The sequence below is a fragment of the Drosophila obscura genome, unplaced genomic scaffold (assembly GCF_018151105.1).
Source record: "Drosophila obscura isolate BZ-5 IFL unplaced genomic scaffold, ASM1815110v1 contig_1, whole genome shotgun sequence".
NCBI classification, from domain to species: domain Eukaryota; kingdom Metazoa; phylum Arthropoda; class Insecta; order Diptera; family Drosophilidae; genus Drosophila; species Drosophila obscura.
In genome coordinates this window covers 5,275,638-5,293,663 of record NW_024542679.1, presented here as the reverse complement: position 1 = coordinate 5,293,663, position 18,026 = coordinate 5,275,638, and the positions used below count along the sequence as shown (strand labels likewise).

The following is an 18,026-nucleotide window of genomic DNA, read 5'->3' as shown; positions in this document are numbered from 1 at the left end:
TTGCAATAAGGAAGTATCTTTTCGTGTCAGTCGTCGCTCTGTCTTTGGGGCTTTGGCGTCTTGGTTTTTATTTTTTTGTTTTCTCAGCGGAGATGGAAATGGAAATGGAAATGTAGACAGGACGCATCGCTTGACAATTTCCTGCTTGAACAGTTTCCACACTTTTTTTTCGCTGCATTTTCCCACACAAAAACCCAAATTGCATCCGCCAGATATTGGAAAATTGAGTTGAGCTTGAAAGGAAAGTGGATTCCTTTATGGCTGAACAGGAAACTAAATCCCATGGGAGTCTCCCGCTTAGCAGAGCCTTTCATCGCTGGAGCGGAAAGTATCTTCCTCAGTTGAGTATTTTTACCCTCAAATAAAGTTAACCCTTGGGCTAGTTTAACCCTCCACCAACCCCCCTGTCTGCAAATAGTAAGTACCTCCAACATGGTTTTCCACATTCGCTAATTGGGGGTTTTTGCAGCGCTGCCAATCTGTGCTAAACATGGGCGCAAATGCTATGCCCCAATCAGGGTGCAACTTGGTTGCAACGGGGCGAACCCGTTATGGGGTAGGGTGGCGGAAAGTGGGGGCTAATTTACAGCACGCAACATGCAGCGCCCATCTCTGGACTAATGGCAACTCCCATACCGCACTCCACACTCACCACTGCCCTCATTCCTCTCCGCTGGCCCCGTCAATTGCACGCGTCTCAAGTGCCGATTTCCTTTTGCAAGCAACCCCAGTGGACCACGGAGAGTTGCGATCCCTGCTCCATGCCCTTTTTGGCATGTCAGGCACGTTTTAACACGCTGCCAGTTTTGATTTAATTTAGTAACAGCTCAAAGATGTTCCGAGGGTGAAAGGGGCATGCACACAGCAGTACTGGGAACAGGGAGCCACCATCGATCAAGCTGCAACAGCAGCAGCAGCCACAGCATCATCATCATCATCGGGGGCATCGTTTTGATAAAGTTGTGCATTGAGATCAGCCAGAGATCAGCAGCTCAGCAGCTCAGCAGCTCAAGCAATTTAACATGCAACCTCCGCTTGAGCTTGATCTTTCAACGTAATCTGTTAGCTTCAGCTTCAGCTCTTGCATCTTGCCTGCATCTTGCAACTCTCATCTTCAATCTTCAGTCTTTCAACTTCAGCTTGATTAAGCAGTTAAATCAAAAGCGCAGTTAGGGAAGTGCAGGAAAAGCACTTAGAGCGGGGCTGAAGGTGTTCCCAACAAGCCGTCAAAGTTGCCGCCGTCATCATGATCACCATCATCGCCATGATCATTATCATGATCATTATCATCGTTTGTGGCCACACTTGAGAGCACAGCACTCTCCCATGCGATGCCCCTGGCTCCCTGCTGCATGTGGCAGGGGAGGAAAAGGTCAACGCATTCTGCGAATCGTAAAGGGAAATGCCACACAAACGAGCAACAGCAACAGCAACATCAGCAACAGCAGCAACATCAGCCGCAACATCGAAGCGGCGTGTTAATTGAAGACAGACAGGCAACCAAAGCTGCCACGAAAGATGGCAGCGGGGCATGGGGAGGGGAGCTGCCACTACCACCACTGGCCAGCAGTTAACCAAGTGGAGAGCAGCGAGCTCTGTTCGAAATATACAATGCTTCACTGATTTCTGCGTTGCCGTTGCCGTTGCCGTTGCAGTTGCAGTGGCATTTGAAGTTGCTTCCTTATTTCTGCCTCTCATAACATGCAGCAACAGCAGCTGCAGCTCCCCATAGACTTTGATCACTTGCTGGTTTCATGCTCGTTGCAAGCGTAATTAAAGTTTAAAGGTTTTGGGTATGCAACCTCCTCCCATCGAATGACAATCCCCTTCTTCCGGGTGGCAGTTTGCCATCATTTTGAAGCTGCCACTCAACGACGCATGCAGCAGTAGCAACAGCAGCAGCAGCAGCTTAATCAAGGCACTCCCAGCCCTCGTTTACCCACCCCTACCACTGATAATGCCATGTTGTTGACGTCGCTGGCCAGAATCGCGGAAGCGCCAAGAAAAATGCGTGCCATCGTCGCCGTCGTCGTAGTCGTTGTCGTTGTTCTTGCTGCTTTGGGCATTGAACCCAGCCCGCAGGCGGGTGCAATTGCCGATGCGCTGTCAACTATTGTGTATCTGTGTATGGAGTGTGTGTGTGTTGGTGTGTGTGTGTGTTTGAGTGCTTACGGGTAATGGCATCGCATCATAATCATTTATTTTTGCACTAGACAACAGCCACCACATCACATCGCATCACAAAGTGCGCTGGCTAATTTTATAAACTTCTTTTCTTCTGCATCGTCTGTGATTTGTTGTTGCTGTTGTATTTTGCTTCACATTTTTTGCATATATACATATGTATATATATTTTTATGATATTTACTAAGAAATTCTTATGCAGCGCACGTCGCAGAGGGGGGAGAGAGAGAGAAGCAATGGAAGGGGGGGTGGGGCAACTGTGATTGACATTTAGAAGTCAACGTTCGGTTCGGTACGGTTTGGCTTTGGCTTTGTTGCTGCTGCCCCCGTTGCTTCTGCTGTTGCTGTTGCTGCTGTCGCTGCTGCTGTCGCTGCTGGCATTGTCTTGGCCAATCGCCCCCGCACCACACGCTACACCGCCACATGTTTCTTGCCAATTTGTTGATGGCTTTTGACATTAATTGTGTGTGTGCTTTCAGGGCGGAGCAGAGGGGGTTCCATAATTGCATGTGAATCGACAGCAATCGATGGAAAGCGTAAGTGGAGCTCAAGAGGGTTTCTGTGGGTAAGCTGGAGACCTTCTAATTACTATAATTGCTCCTATAATTGTGCCAATCTATAAGATTCATCTAAAGTAAACTAATAAGAACAGATGCAGGTAGCACAGAAGGAAAATTACTTTTTTCAGAACATTTCGTTGTTATAATTAAGAGATCTTTCTCGTGTTTCCCCCTAAAATGTTCTCTCATTCATTTGAGTGTAAATTTAAGTAGAATTCCCCCCACAAATCCAATGTCAAGGTTACTCATCCATCAAACAATGACAATTTCTGTGCAATATTTGGCAATTTGTTCACCTGTGTGCTGGGGATGTGAGTGGAACACCACTCATTGCCGCTCATTGCCGATCATTGCCACTCGTTGGCACACATTGCGTGCAAATAGAACTCCCCGAAAAGCAAACCGGTGGAAAGTTACCCAAGCCAGCATCGAGTGCGAGTGCTTCGAATGACTCACGGGAGTGTATGTAAATTTCCCTTTTGGGCGCAAAGCAGCAAGTGATGCAGAAATGTGCGAATTGCACGACAAACTGTTTTGAATGAGATGCCGAGCCGTTGTGCAGCAGGGGTCACACAGTTCCCTGAGCTCCTCTGTGCATTGAACTTTCGGGGGGATTCCCACAGAATTTTGGTACTTGCCACAGCTGTGTGCCTTGCAGCCACAGCATGTTTTGTAGCCATGCGACAAGGTGTTAATTTAACTATAAATAGAGAGACAACTGTGGCCGCAATCGGGTGCAACATCTAGGCGGCGCGTACAAACGCGGCTCGTTGTAATTGGAGGACAGATTGCCGGCGATGTTGCGGCCCGGCACGCATGCGTAACACGGCGGCAACTGGCGGACAGAACAATGAACCGCAACAAAGCCTCTGTTGCATAAATTAACAATCGCAATTAGTCACCGGGAACATGTTGCAACACCAGGGGCCACTGCACCACCAAGAGACTGTCAGACTGGCACTTGGATTGGCACTTGTCTGGTGATTGAGTCATCTTCTGGTGCATTCATTCACCTGCAACAGGTGCTGCTGGTGTTGCGGCGCTGTGACGTCCGCTTTTGTTCTCGAGATTAAATCGTTTAAAGATCGTTTCAGTGTTTACTGTTGAATGTTTACTCAACTTTTCGGTTTATGCATCGGGCAGAAATTGTGAATAAATTTGAGCTGCCAAAATGTTTATAAATTGAGTTGAGCGAAACGGCCATAGCAGCAACTTAAATGCATAATTAAAAAATTAAATGATATTTCAGCGGCAACAAATTTGTTGACCATATTTTATTTATATTTCGCTCGGTGTTTATGGGGCTGTGTTTGTGTTTGTGTTTGTTGTTGGGCGCCAAAACACATCAACTCTGCGAGCATTGGACTCTGTTCTGGAGGGGAAGATACATATAGAGGGGGCTGAGCAGGGCAGCGGAAGCAGCGACACGACAACAGAAAGTGAAAGGCCCCTGGGGAGGGGTTCAAGCAAATGCCTCTGGGGACCTGCAAAGGTTTGCTGAACTCTGAGCAAATAAGAGGTTGAATGCCATCGAATTATGCAACTGAGGGGGGGGGGCAGTGAGCTAAAGATACTTCCGTTACCATTTCAGGGGAGCGTTGAGCTGAGCAGAGGGAGCTCCAAGCCGCCAAGATACTCGAATACTGATAAAGAACATAATATTTGTATGCCCTTTTGATGGCGCATAATCAAAGTCAAAAGCAATCGAAGCCCCGCCAAAAGACTGCCCAGAATCTTTCCTCTTTGTTCTCAGCAATTTTTCTATTGCCAAATAGTAGAATCTCGGCCGAAACAATGGCCAAATAAAGCTGTGAGCTGTGACTCTCTGGGGCTGGGGCTACACTTTAATGTAGCCAACGAAACAACAAGACAAAAGACAATTGTCAGAACGGCACGGCTCGGCACGGCACGGCACGGCACACGAAAATCAGAACAGAGCGAACGAGCGGCAACAATGGGCCAAAAGCGAATTCAAAGCGATTCAAGCCACCAGAACGAACGAACGAACGAACGAGCCAACGGCCACAAGAGGGTCGGGTCTATGGGCCTGGTGCACCAAATGGTGGATTTGGATTGGCCTGACAGCCTGACCCAGTTTACGCCACAATTATAAGCCAGTCTTGCTCTTTGTCTTTGTTCTTGTCACTGCGCAGGCGCAGCAGCAACAGCAGCAGCAACAGCAGCAGCAGTAACAGCAACAACTGCCACAAGAGCAACAGTTTCATTTTGCACTCGATTTTTGGGCGTCTAGAAGAGTCGTGGCAACGAAACGAAACGAAACGAATCTTTGGCGCTGACATTTGATAGTTGGCTTTCAAATTGACTACAATTGAGTCGAGAGCAGCAGCAGCAGCAGCAGCCAACGGACGCTGTTTGATTCTGTGTTACTGTGTCGCCTTGGCGTTGCTCTAACTGAATGTTTGCTGTCTGTTTGCTGATGTTGCCCCCAAGCAGCTACAGCTACAGCAACAGCAACAGCGACAGCTCTGTGCCCATTCCCAGACAGATAGACAGACAGCAGAGCCAGAATATTGTCCAAAAACTTCTCCCCGTTGCCCCGCACGTTCTTTAATTGTAATTTGATTTGTGGCAAATTTGATTGAGGACGGCTTCGTGCCCCACAAGAGAATGAGAAGGAGTAACGTAAATAAGGGCAGGCAGGCAGGCAGCTTTTCAATTAGCCAACTTTTGCTGGATATTTGCACACAAATTTGGTTAATGCTGAGCAGTGGCCAGGCCAGGCCAGTGCAGAGTCCTGGGAGCAGTTTTAAAGCTCATTGCGGAGCAAACACACGCTGATGCTGCCACATGAAGACCGCCTGTAGCTGTGTGTATGTGTGTGTGTGTGTGTTTTATGTTTGACCCAAATTCCTGCAGAGCCATGCAAAGTGTTGCTGCTGCCGCTGACGCTGCTGCAACATCCGAAATGCAATTTCTGCTTGGCAGGCGTCGCGCTATTTTCCTTTTTTATTGCACATTGTTGCCGCTGCCAACAAAAGCTTTGCAAATTAAATAAAAGCCAGGCCACGCCCACCCAGATATACAAACAGGGGCACACAGGCAGCACAGCAGTTGCAACACGGGGGCAACATAATTACATTTGCTTGCTAAAACATGAGGGACGGTGGGGGGGGGACAAAGCTAAGCCGAGTGGCATGACCCATTAAAATCCTACAACTCTAACATTTGCACAGGGAATTTCGCTGAATGGAAGCCCGGATTTGGCTTTCAACGATTTCAGTCGATCTGTGAGGGAACTTAATTGGAAAATCTCTCACGGAGTGGCAGCAGCAGCCAGCAACAGACTGCAACAGCAGCAGAGGCAACATCAGCAATAGGCCATCGACAATCGGCAATCAGAAAACGGCAATTGCTGCATTGCCATAAACCATAATAACCCCCCTGCTGCCCCCTTGCCATTTGACTCGACAAAAGTCTAATTAAACCGAGCAAGCGAAAATCAAGAGGCGCCTCGAACGAGGAAACGATGCAACGCCCACTAGCATCAGCAGCAGCGGCAGCAGCTGCAACATCTGCAGCTGCAGCAGGAGCCACCAGCCAACAGCCACATCCATGCAAGGCCCGAACCAAAACTTGCCACAAAAGCAATTTAACTAAATTATTGAACTTTCCGTATGCATTGAGGCAAAGTAAAAGTCTCCAAGTAAAAGCCAGCCCAAAGGAGGAAGAGCCACAAAATGCTGGTGGGGATGGAAAGAGCACAGCTTAGGTCATGGGAGCGAAGCTGCAATACTCTACAAGCGAAGGATAAGCACGGCTAAGTGCACAAGGATTTTCATTACTTAAAGAGAAACGAAACGAAAGAAGAAACTCGCAGAAGAAGATAGGCGCTATTGAGATTTACATGAAATCTAGACTAAGCCAAACTAAATGTTGCCCAATCCGTTCCACGATAGAGCATTCTTGCAGACGGAAAATCTCTGCACTGGAAAAATCATTAAAAGTGGTTAAGGCAAACACCAAAAGCCTTTTGTCGTACAATCTGGTCGGGGAGGAGTCAGGGGAGTCACAGTCGAGCGTGTGGGTCGAGAGGACTGGCTGCGTGGGCGCTGTGGCAGCAGCATGGGGGGAAAATTAAGGAAATGTTTGCCCAACACCAGGCACGCCGCTGCAGCGAGACAAAAGCCATAAAAAATTGCAACAAATGTTGCTGGCAATAGACACGACTAATAAATGTTGCTCGCGTGCAGCGACAGCAAACAGCAAGCAGCAACAGCAAGAGCGACAGCAACAATGACAGTGACAGCAACAAATATCTTTTGCCTGCCACACACACAGACACAAACACCTACAGAGTCCCCTTTTTCTGTGTTGCAACGATGTTGCCTTGTTGCCTGGTTGCTGGAGTTTATGTGCCGCTCTCTTGTTTCCGATCTTTTTGGGCAATTAATTGTGCAACATCAAATAAATTGCATTCGAAAGCAGCTACAACGGCTCCAAAAGGGTTCCCCAGAGTGCTTGCTGCCGCGAAAAGCCATAAAAACTAATTTCGCTCTTGGCCCGTGGGTGGATTTTGGCTTCAAGTAAAGCTGTCGTTTCCGCAAGCCTAAGCCCGGAGTGGTTTATGGGTGCTTAGCTAAATGGTTTGCCAGATAGTAAACCCGTTTTGGTAATGGGAAAATTATCTTAAGTAAAGGCTTTACAACGTTTCAGGAAGCATCTGGATCAGCCCACTGGCGTGGGTATTCGTTGGTATTCATTAGTGCGAATAAAGTAATCCAAAACCATTGACAATGGCCCGGAGAAGTAGCTGACATAATCTTCGATCTTTGTGCAGAAATTTTGCAGCGATTTCGCAGCTAATAAAGTCATCAAGCAAGCATAAAGCTAAAAAAAAAAAAATAGCCAAACTAGGTGCAGCCTCCCCTTCACTTTGTTTGTGCAACATTTGGTAACTGTATTCGCGGCGTACGGTGGAGGTGGTACTCACAGTCGCGGCTCATGCCAGCGGAGAGGCATTTCTTGAAGCGGCAATACTGGCAGCGATTGCGGTTCAGGCGGATGACCAGACACTTGCCGTCCCTTAGGCAGCGGTACTCGATCTGCTTCTGGATGCTGCGCCGAAAGAAGCCCTGCAAGGGAAGAGTGTTTAGTGATCGATGTGGTGGGCAGTGGGCCACAACTCACCTTGCAACCCTCGCAGGAGGTTACACCATAGTGGTAGCCGGAGGCCTTGTCACCGCACACTTTGCAGGGCACAAACGATTTCGAGGAGACGCCGTTGCTGTTGTTGTTGCTGCTGCTGCTGCTGCTACTGCCACTGTTGTTGTTGTTGTTGCTGGAGTCGGCTATGCCAAAAGATTGCTGTTGCTGCTGCTGCTGCTGCTGCTGCTGGGGGTGCTGTTGCAACTGTTGCTGCTGATGTGAGTGCGGCTGCTGTAGCTGCGTTGTCTGTGGCTGCTGCTGCTGCTGCTGTGGCTCTGCAAAGGAAAAATTCATGGATTTCGTGTACATTTCCTTGGCATGAAAGTTGTCTGGCAAGTGGATTATGCAACAACCTGGTTGCCATGCCACACATTGGCCATACATCACATGTGTCGCACAGCAATTTCAATTTGCCAAATGAGTTTGCTGTCACCAACCATATCACACGCTCCAAATCTGATGTGTGTTCTGTGTATTTCCTTATTGGAAACACCGATTGGGATTCCAAGACAGCTATCGGAGGGGTGGGTGGGGAGTAGAGAAGCGAGTGGCACTACTTTAAGTGGTGGGGTGCAAGCACTTTCAATTAGGGAACCTCACACGATAACCCAAATCGGTTTTACCTTTCGGTAATCCATCCCTTAATCATCCACCATTAGGCGCAATTTGCCTGGCTGAGAGCACGGACTGAGGCCAGCAATCAAAGTCACAAATGCAACAGCTACAGGGGCCATTCAACTGCAGGGCGATGTGCGATAAGAAGAAATGCCAAAATGCCAAAAAAAAATCACGTATACGCCACCGCCTACAACAGTTTTCTGCCGCTTCCTCTGGTTGCCAGTCACGAGGAAAAACTGCAGCCACACAATTTTCCCTGCTCGAGCCGAAACCAAATTTGCATTGCAAATGGCAAATGGAAAAAAAGAGAAACAAAAAAAAAAAGGCAAAAAAAATGAGGCAGAAAAAGGCTGGAAAAATTGGAGCCAGACAACCATGCTTCTTGGCATTTTCATTTTGAATTCAATTTGACTTTGTTTCTCGTTTTGTTTCTTTTATTTCTTTTATTTGTTTCGTATTTGAGTTGTCTAATGCCGCAGGAAGAGGCAAATGAACTAAGCGCGGAGTTTGAACTGCAGTTGTTGCCACACCTCGAAACATGCGAAACAAAATGAAATTAATGTGCAACTCGCACGCGCCGACAAACAGTGGGTAGAGAGGGGACCGAGGCGGCAGCTCCACAGATGATGGGCCAGCAGCAGCAGCAGTAGCAAGAGGTAGTCGCGGGGATTGAAGGAATATGTAGATGGGGGACACTGCGCGTTACGCGCTTGTGCAATTGCAAATTGAATTTTCACCATTGGACAGCAACAGCAAGAGAAACAGAAACAGAAACAGCAACAACGATGTCTGGAAAATGTCGTCGGCATGGGCCTGGGCCTGGCGGGAATCAAAAACCAAAAGGAAATTCAAGTGCCTGGTTTTCATTTTCGCGCCGCGTTCAAATGCAAATCATTTGGTCGCCTTTGTACGTTGACAATTTCAAACGCCATTGTTCGAGTGGCCAAGGGGGAGGCGGCATGACACAAGAGCGGGGAAATGTGGCATGGACTGCTGCTTGGCATTTCCGCGTTGTCAGACAACAGTCTGTGGCAGAGTCAGAGCCAGAGCCAGAAGCAGAGTCAGACGATAGACGACAAAGACTTCATATTTTCGCTTGATTTTTTCTCCATTTTCTTGGATTTATCTGCAGACAACTGATTGAACGAGTAGGGGGAACAGATACGGGGGCAGAGGGGCTGGGCTGTTGGGCAGATACGAATATCAATTGGAGTTTGTGGCAGCTGAGTTTTCCTTCTCCCCTGATGAAATTGTATTTGGCTTTCCCCTAGATTTAATTTGCTGGCAATTTGCATTTGCCTGGAACTGCCCGCACTAATTGCAGCAATTAAATGTTGCCCCATGCATCCATCATGCCCCATGAATCCTTGCCAGGCCAGGCCAGGCCAGGCGGTGAGGCAATTAGCAAGTCCAGCCAAGACGCCGCTGCTCGAGTGCTTATGGTTTTTATGACATTACCTCAGGGTTGCAGCACTGTCCGTTGCCTCAAATGGGTTTTAAACTCAATTTTTTTGTGCCCGATTCCATTGCAATTTCCTTGATGCTTCCAGCTAAACCCCATTCCAATCATATCATATCATATCATATCATAGGAGTAGAGGTAGAGTAGCCTGCGAGGAGCGGCCAATTCCGAGCGATTTATGAAAATGAAATCAGTTTTTGCATGGCTTTCAATTGCGGCATTGGCAGCCACAGCACAGCACAGCCACAGCACACAGCATTGACAGACTGCAACATGAAAAGCAATTTTCTTGGCACCGAAAGGCGAAGAGGTACAACTGCAGCGTGGGGCAGCAGCAGAAGAGGCCCAACTGCTGCTGCAACGGCAACACAACTGGCCTCAACAACATTGGATTGGCCAATAACAGGGAATTATATTCATTTTCACATTTTTCATGCTGCGCTTTAATAGTTTTCCCTCAAAAGGAGAAGAAGAGCCGACAGGCAGCAGCTGGGATGGGAGGTTGCCACCAGCAGTTGCAAGCAACTTTCAATTGGTTATGCGACTACAGTTGTTGCTGCCGCTGCAGCCGCCGTGTTATGCAATGAATGCAAATTTATTGAACATAATTTTCCAACCGCGACAACAATGGGACCCCCAGACCCCAAACGCGGAAGAGTCGAGCAGCGATCTCGGCTTGCAGATGGACATGGACATGGACATGGACATACCTGAATGGCCTTTGTTTAGATGCGCAACAGATGAAGATGTTGCTGCGCTGGAGCTGGAACCGCCACCTGAGATGGAGATGGAGACGGAGCTGGGACTGCAGTTGTTGCTGGAGCTAGAGCTGGAGCTGGAGCTGACCGCTGACGAGGATGTATGAGCATTCCCGCTGACATTGACAAGCGACGTGGATGTGGATGCGACTGCTGCGGCGGCTGCGGCTGCTGCTGCTGCTGCGGCAACAACTGCGGATGAGCGGCCAAAATGCTCCGAGCAGCTTGATGACGATGATGACGAAACGGCGTGGGAGGAGGTGGAGCTGGCCGAAGAGCAGCCGCTGTCCGGCGAGGCGTGGGCCCCACTCGATGAGGGGGAGGAGCTATGGTGGTGGCCGCTGCTGCTGCTGGCCGGACCGAACTGATGCACACTGCTGATGGTGTACAGAGCACCTCTACCATTGCTCAAGGTGCAATTCAGCTGCTGCTGCTGCTGTTGCTGCTGTTGCTGCTGTTGCTGCTGTTGGTGTGCGCTCGGATTTGTGTTTGAGTTGTGGTGTGGATGCTGATGCGGGCTCTGATTGTGACTGTGGGAATGGTGTGGATGGGGATGCGGTGCAGTGGCAGATGTGGCTATGACTGGCGCTGCCACACCCTCGCTTGCAGCGGACGGGCCGTAGTAGTCGTCGCACTGCAGCAGCTGCAGGGGATCCGCATCCGCCGCCTCGATGGCACTTAGGCAATCCTGCAGCTGCCGCTGCTGCTGCTGTGGTTGGTCGTCCTCTCGGTCCTGGTCGTGGTCGTGGTCCTGCTCGGAGTCTAGGCTGGCGGCCTCGCTGTAGGCACCTTGTGTCGAGGAGTCCTCGGGCGTGTCAAAGAAATGCAAATTGAAATCGGAATTTGCATCGAAATTGACTTCTGGCAGGAGTGGCCTTTCTTCGTCTTCGTCCTCGTCCTCGTCTTCCTCTTCTGCGTTGTCGTCGTTCCCTTCCTCTACCTCCTCCTCCTCCTCCTCTTCCTCGTCGTCCTGGTCTTCCTGCTCTTCCTGGTCGTCGTCAAAGTCCTTGATGTGGCTATCTCCCAGCTCCTTCTGCGGCTGCGGCTGCCCGACTGCGTGCTTCACACAAGTTTCAACCAACAGATTGGAGCGGATTTGTGCCTGTGCCTGTGCCTCCAGCTCTATTTGGTACACATCCATGTTGCTCGGATCGCTGCGGTTACATGGCCATCCATCATCTGCATCATCAACATCTTGCTGCGGGAACTGCGGGAACTTATCAGCATGTTTTTTTGGCAGGTTGGCCGATGGGCAGGTTCTGGCACGTTCCCAAGTACTTTGGCACTTTATCTCGATAAAATCTCACGATCTCGAGACTTTACTTAACGTTCGTTCGTTTTAGGGATCCCTTTTTCTATCGGTTTCCAAACTATTTGAGGGGAAATTTTGGTATTTGTTGGTAACTTTCTCTGCCTTAAATCTGAAAAATCCTCAAAGCTACTTCCAAACTAATTCTAATTCTAGATCTAAAAAGGATGCAAATTGCAAGCCATTCTTAAAGGGCTTCCCAGATCTAATGTGTACAGTGAAACCTCTCTTGGCGCAAAGAGAGTTGGTTGTCCGTTCGCCAAGAGAGCTTTCACTGTCTTCCTTTCTCTCTCTCTCTCCCCCCTGATTATTGTCTACTCTGTTTTCTTGCTCTCGCCCATTTCCCATTCTCCTTTCTCCGTTTTCACTTTCACTTTGCTTTCATAATTATTGTATCATGGTATTTATTTATTTATTTATTTGTATATTCAATTCACTTCCGTGTTGCTTGGATTCCTCCAGATCCACATAGAACTTTACGGGAGGGGGGCTTTCTAAGTGTCTTTGTATGTTCAAGTTCACTCGTTTGACAGATCGATATTTGATATACGATATTGGATATTGTATATTGGATATTGGGGAGGGTTGGCTGCTGGCTGCTGGCTGTTGGCTGTTCCGATTCGCGTTGGAGAAATTCTGAAATTGCAGCGATCGCGCGCACGAAACTCTCGCCTCGACGAGATCCAAGCGCCAACTTCGCAGCGCTCCAAATGCGCAACAGAAATCCAAGGCGAGCTGCAGAACAGAACCTACGACAACAACGAGCTACGACAGCGGCAGTGGCAGTGGCAGCGACCAAGACCAAGTCCAAGACGACGGGCAACGACGGCGACGCCAAAGAACAAGAATCCCCATGTGTGTGTGAGTGTGTGTGTGTGTGGAAAGAGCAGGAAAATAGAATGTGGCTGGGGCCTCTGTGTGGCCCAATGGAGTGAGGAGGGGGGAAAACTACGTAGCGCCGTTGCTTCAAGCACGAGGTGGCACTTCTCTGGGGGAGGAGGAGGCGGAGGCGGTGGCGGAGTAAGAGTCAATGTGCTGCAGGCTGGAGCCGTGCTTCCCCTGGTTTCTTTCCTATCTTTCTAATCTCCACCAAGCAAAAGCAGCAGCAGCAGCAGCGCCAACACTACCACTAAGAACATCAGGCATTGCCACTCTCGCTGCTGCTGGCACAGCTGCCTCTGCTGCCTCTGCTGCCTCTTGTTGTTGCACTTTTCCATTTGCAACTCTTTTCCTGGTTGCTATTTTCAATTTCTATTGCGCTGCCGCTGACGCTGCTGACAGCGACGCCAACGCTGACTTCCAAGTGCATCCACACACACACACACACACACCACTCAAGATCAATTTCACACACACAAGCGCAGCATAGAGAAAGATAGATAGAGAGACAGAGAGAGAGGGAGAGAGAGAGAACCGTTACCTAGTTTGCACTATCATCGAAAGAGAGAGCAATAGATGGTCCCAGTGTGTGTGTGTGTGTGTGTGTGTGTGTGAGTGTGTGCAAGAGAGAAAGATGAAGTGGGGGCGCCTGCATGGGGAGGGAGTCAAAGAACCTTCTTCTGCTTTGGGAGAGAGTCAGACACAGAGTCAGAGCCAAAGAGAGCCAAACTAGAGAGCGAGATGAGCTCTCTCGCTGAGTGGGAGAGTTTTACAATGCGGAAGTGGAAAATGTTGCAGTGGAAAGTGGCAAACAAGTTTTTGGCACAAGAAGAACTATTTGAAGATCAAATGAAATAGAACTTGAATAAGGGCAGGGAAAACCCTAATGAAATAAATACATTTTCCTCAATGTTCCTCCCCCACCCTTTACCTTCTTGAGGGTTTCCAAGGCACAAGAAAACTAAATAGATATTCGATAATCCAATAAAATACATCTTAAATTAAGGCCAACTTTTCTCAAAAGAAAATCTAAATTCCCATTACCCCCCCTCCAGCCCAACCCTTTCGTCTGCTTGACGAATGCCTGGCCCAAAAGGGAACCAACGAAAGTCAATGATCAGCAACGGCAGCAAAAGCCACCAGCGACGTGAGCGTTAACGTTAGCGTCAGCGTCGACTGCGACTGCAACTGCAACTGCAGTTTGCAATTTTTCCAACGGGCAGCGAAAGCCACCAGAAACTGTAAATAACAAGAAAACGGCAACTTCGCGAACGAAACCCAACGAAGCCGTCAACGATCCTCCACGAAAGCGAAACGACACTCGAGTCCGAATCGAACCAGCACGCAGCAGCAGCACCCCCGTCGTTGCACCATCAGCCCGTTGCACGCCCCAACGTAATATGTTCGATTGCGTTGCCTGATAAAACCTGATCTCCCCACACACACACACTGCTGCTGCTGCTGCTGCTGCTGTTTCTGCCTGCTGCTGCTGCCCAGAGCAGAGCGCGGTGATGGCGATGAAGACGAACCAGGAAGAGAAAAATGAAAATGCCGCTCGCAAAGATTGTGTAATCGATGTGCATAAGTGTGTGAGTCAGTGAGTGTATGCGTGCGTGTGTGTGTGTGTTTGTGTGTGTGCTTCGAGTGAGAGTTGTTTGCTGTGGTGGCGGTGGGTGGCAAGGGGCGTGCGGCTTCCCCCCCTCTCGCATTCTATTCTTATTATGTGCCCAGCCCAAGGTACTTTGTCAAAGAGTATTAGTAGAATTACCTGAACTATTTTGTGGGGTTCGTTTGGGGGTTTAATCTCCTGTTATTTTTTGTTTGTTTAAAGATTAGTTCTTTGTGATTCGAAGAACAGTACCAATTGAAAATAAACATTTAAGAAATCATTTTTATTAATAAAATGTATTTACGAACGACATTTTGATTCAAAACTTTTAATCCCGCTCAAAATATGTAATTCCAGACAAAAAAATTAATTCAACAAATCACAAAGTTTTGAGTTTTCTTCGAGTGTACTTTTCAATGAAGTTTTCGGCAAGAAAGTGCATTTCACTTATCATCTGCGAGCAGCGAGAAGCGAGAGGTGGCTGGTGCTTCCACATTTCTCTGGCAGAGACTTCTTCTTCCTGCTTTTCTCTCTGCCTTTGCTTTTGCCTCTCTCTCTCTCTCTGTCTTCATGCTCGCGTTTTCGCGTTTTATTTATTTTGCTATTGTTGGCGGCGGGCGGCGGCTGGTCCTAAGTTCAATGACTTCGAGGCAACGTCATGGGCAACATCTGAACAACAATAACAACAGCAGCAACAACAACCACACAAACATCACCATTACGCGGGCAGCAACAAAGAGGCGCAAAATGCGTTTAGTTTTAGTTTTATTTATTTGCTTATTATTATGCCACTGCCCGCTACACACAAAGAAAAACCTCAGAAATGTTCTTGATTTTCTAAATATAATAATTTTTGATCTTTCAAGGTAAAAGGTTTCACACTCGCTGAACATGAGAGAAAACTTTTTATTTACACTCCCCAAAATTGCAAAATTAAATACCTTCACCTACCCGTCCATCAAAATTATGGTACAAATTATATTTTTAGAGGTATTTTAGAGATAGATGGGCCATTAAATCAAGTACATTTTCGGCAGTGTAGTCCCTAAGATTCTCTTGAATGTGAATTCTGTTTACTTTGCAAATTTTTCCTGCTGCTGGCAACATTTGCGGCCAGTTGCCGAGGCCCGACGACGGACTCTGATAGCATTGGACTATCTGGTAAACAAACTGGCGGAGTGAGCGCAAGTTGCGTTAGAAATTATCACTTGAAATGGCACTGGACTCGATTCCATCGGTGGAAATGTTCCAAACCCCAAACAGATCAAATGAGGTTGAAATTTAATAGTGACTGGAAGAATTCGAATGCCAGGAAACGAGTAAAGAATGTGGAATGTGGAATACGAAGAGATAGCCCTATAAACGTCAGAGCAACCCAACTGCCACAAATTGTGGCAGGCCAGACCAGGCCGCATTTGGCATTTCTGCCCAACACTTTGCGACTCTATGCGCGTGTTTGTGGCATGTAAAGTAAACCAAACCAACTGCAGTTCTATCCCTGGCATAGTAGCGGCGGCGGCGCGGGCGAAGGAGCTGGCATTGGTTGGTTGAATGTCAGCAACCTCAATAAAATGCTACAATTCGTTTGCATTTCTTTGTTCCTGGGTCATGATCTGGTTCGTGGCCAGCTATAAATAACAGCCTCGCATTGGGAGAATCGGGGGTTGTGGGGTCTTGGGGTTTTTGGGGTTGTGACTTACCCAATAGGATATCACTGCATCCCGAGCCGGAATGCGAGCTCAGCGAGGAGATGTGTTCGTCCGAGGGGCTCTGGGGCGCCTCTCTCAATGGGCTGCTGGGCGTGGTTGGGGGCGTATTCAGGCAACGCTGGCTGCCCAAAGCTGTGACTGTGGCTGTGGCTGTGACTGTGGCTGCTGCTGCTGCGGATGATGTCGATCCAGTTGGGGATTCAATCTTGAAGTAGCTCCCACTGACAACGGGCAGTCTGTAAGTGCATCAGGATATACTATACATATACACATACATATATTTAGATATTCTATAATTGCCTCAATGTCAATGTCAAAGATAATTGCTAACAAGAGAACCGCAAGCTGGCTTAAAAATTCAAGTAATTATCGTTAGCTTAAGGTTCCACCCATCGCTAACGACCCCCAATGCCAGGCCGAAGCCAAGGCAACCCCCTCCCTTATTTATTTTCTTTGCACGTCTTACACTTTCCCTACTTCCCTACCCCACACCCTACCTCTCTCTTCTACGTAATTGATTGGAAAAATGGCCATTCATGTTAAGTGCAGGCGGCTATGGCCATTCATTCCCAAAGAGATAGCAAGAGGGAGAGACAGAGAGACACCCTGTATTGGCCATCTCTCTGCTGGCACAATTCTTAACTCGTTTTGCCTCGTAATTGGCCATTTTCCCTAGTCCAGCTCGGGCTAGAATTTATTGAATATCAACGTTGGCTGGCGGTTCCTGGTGGATGGCGGAGGGTGCGGGGTGGCACTTGAGCCACAAGCACTCCATCCCATCCCCCACTTTGATCGATACGATAGTCTTGCTGTGTGGCTGTGCTTGAAATTTAAGAGCCATTTCCTGGCCGGAGAGGAGAGCCTTTCCTTTTTAAGTTGAAAAGTTTTATGGAAATCTCGAGATTTATTGCCCTCACAGCTGAAGAAGAAGCGCAGGCCGATAGCTCGAGAGCATCACATTTCCCCCCTCTAATGTCGATTGTGTGATGGCTTTTGAAAATCGGATAAATCAAGTATACGCACTGGTATTACTCATACGCCACCGAAAGCAAGTCAAACCGAAGCCAGAGCTTGTGTGGCATCTTGTGGCATCCTCAGGGAACGAAAATCAATAGATGCTTTGCATGCTACTTCCTTTGCTGCTCCTTGCTCCCATTTCCACATGTTCTTTTTGCCTCCCAGGACACGTATCCAGATGCTGTCTCTGTATCTGTATCCGTATCTGCCTGTATGCCTCCGTGCCACTGCCTCAGCCTCTGCCTCTGTCTGTGCCTCCGCTTGTAGTTTGCTTTTACAATATTTCCACGTTGTTATGCACTTCACTCGAGTGCCTAGACCGAGCACTTCCACTTGAGGCTGCTGTTGCTGCTTCTGTTGCAGTGGCTGTGCTGCCAGTTGTTGTTATTGTTGTTTGTGTTGTTGTTGCTTGTGGCAGTTGCTGCTGTGGTTGTTGCCGCTTGTATTGTCACAATATTTTCGCTTTTCAATGCGCCGCTCGAAAGCACAAGTGAAATATTTGCCCATGTGGCATTTTAGTTTGGCAAGAAGCCCTTTTCCATTTTCTCTCTGTGTCCCTCTCTGTCTCTCTCTGGCTTTATGCCTTTCTGTTTGCCTGTCTGTGCCGCTGTGGTGTTCCTTTGTGCTGAAATCTGCAAAATGGAACTTTTGATTTATGCAGGCAAGCATCGATCGCTTAGAGCAGGAGCTACAGATATGTTAGAGACGGCTGGGCAGAGGGAGACGCGCACTTTCCGCTTGCTGCAAAATAAATC

The 18,026-nt window shown here is 48.2% G+C and overlaps 1 protein-coding gene across 3 annotated transcripts in view; it reads right to left on the bottom strand.

The window, feature by feature from the left end:
* The window catches only part of LOC111068542 (ecdysone-induced protein 78C), a 38,505-nt gene that overhangs the window by 19,411 nt on the left and 1,068 nt on the right, over positions 1-18,026 (bottom strand). Inside the window, exons 1-4 of one of the 3 annotated variants that reach the window (XM_022358067.2) lie at positions 12,495-12,623; positions 10,701-12,118; positions 7,893-8,185; positions 7,696-7,837 (exon numbers count right to left, since the gene is read on the bottom strand). In XM_022358067.2, the coding sequence (XP_022213759.2) occupies positions 7,696-7,837; positions 7,893-8,185; positions 10,701-11,889 (1,624 nt within the window). In that variant the 5' untranslated portion in view covers positions 11,890-12,118; positions 12,495-12,623. Of the gene's footprint in view, positions 1-7,695; positions 7,838-7,892; positions 8,186-10,700; positions 12,245-12,494; positions 12,624-16,245; positions 16,491-18,026 lie in introns of those variants that run through there. The other 2 variants (XM_041593254.1, XM_041593253.1) reach the window with 2 other exon arrangements.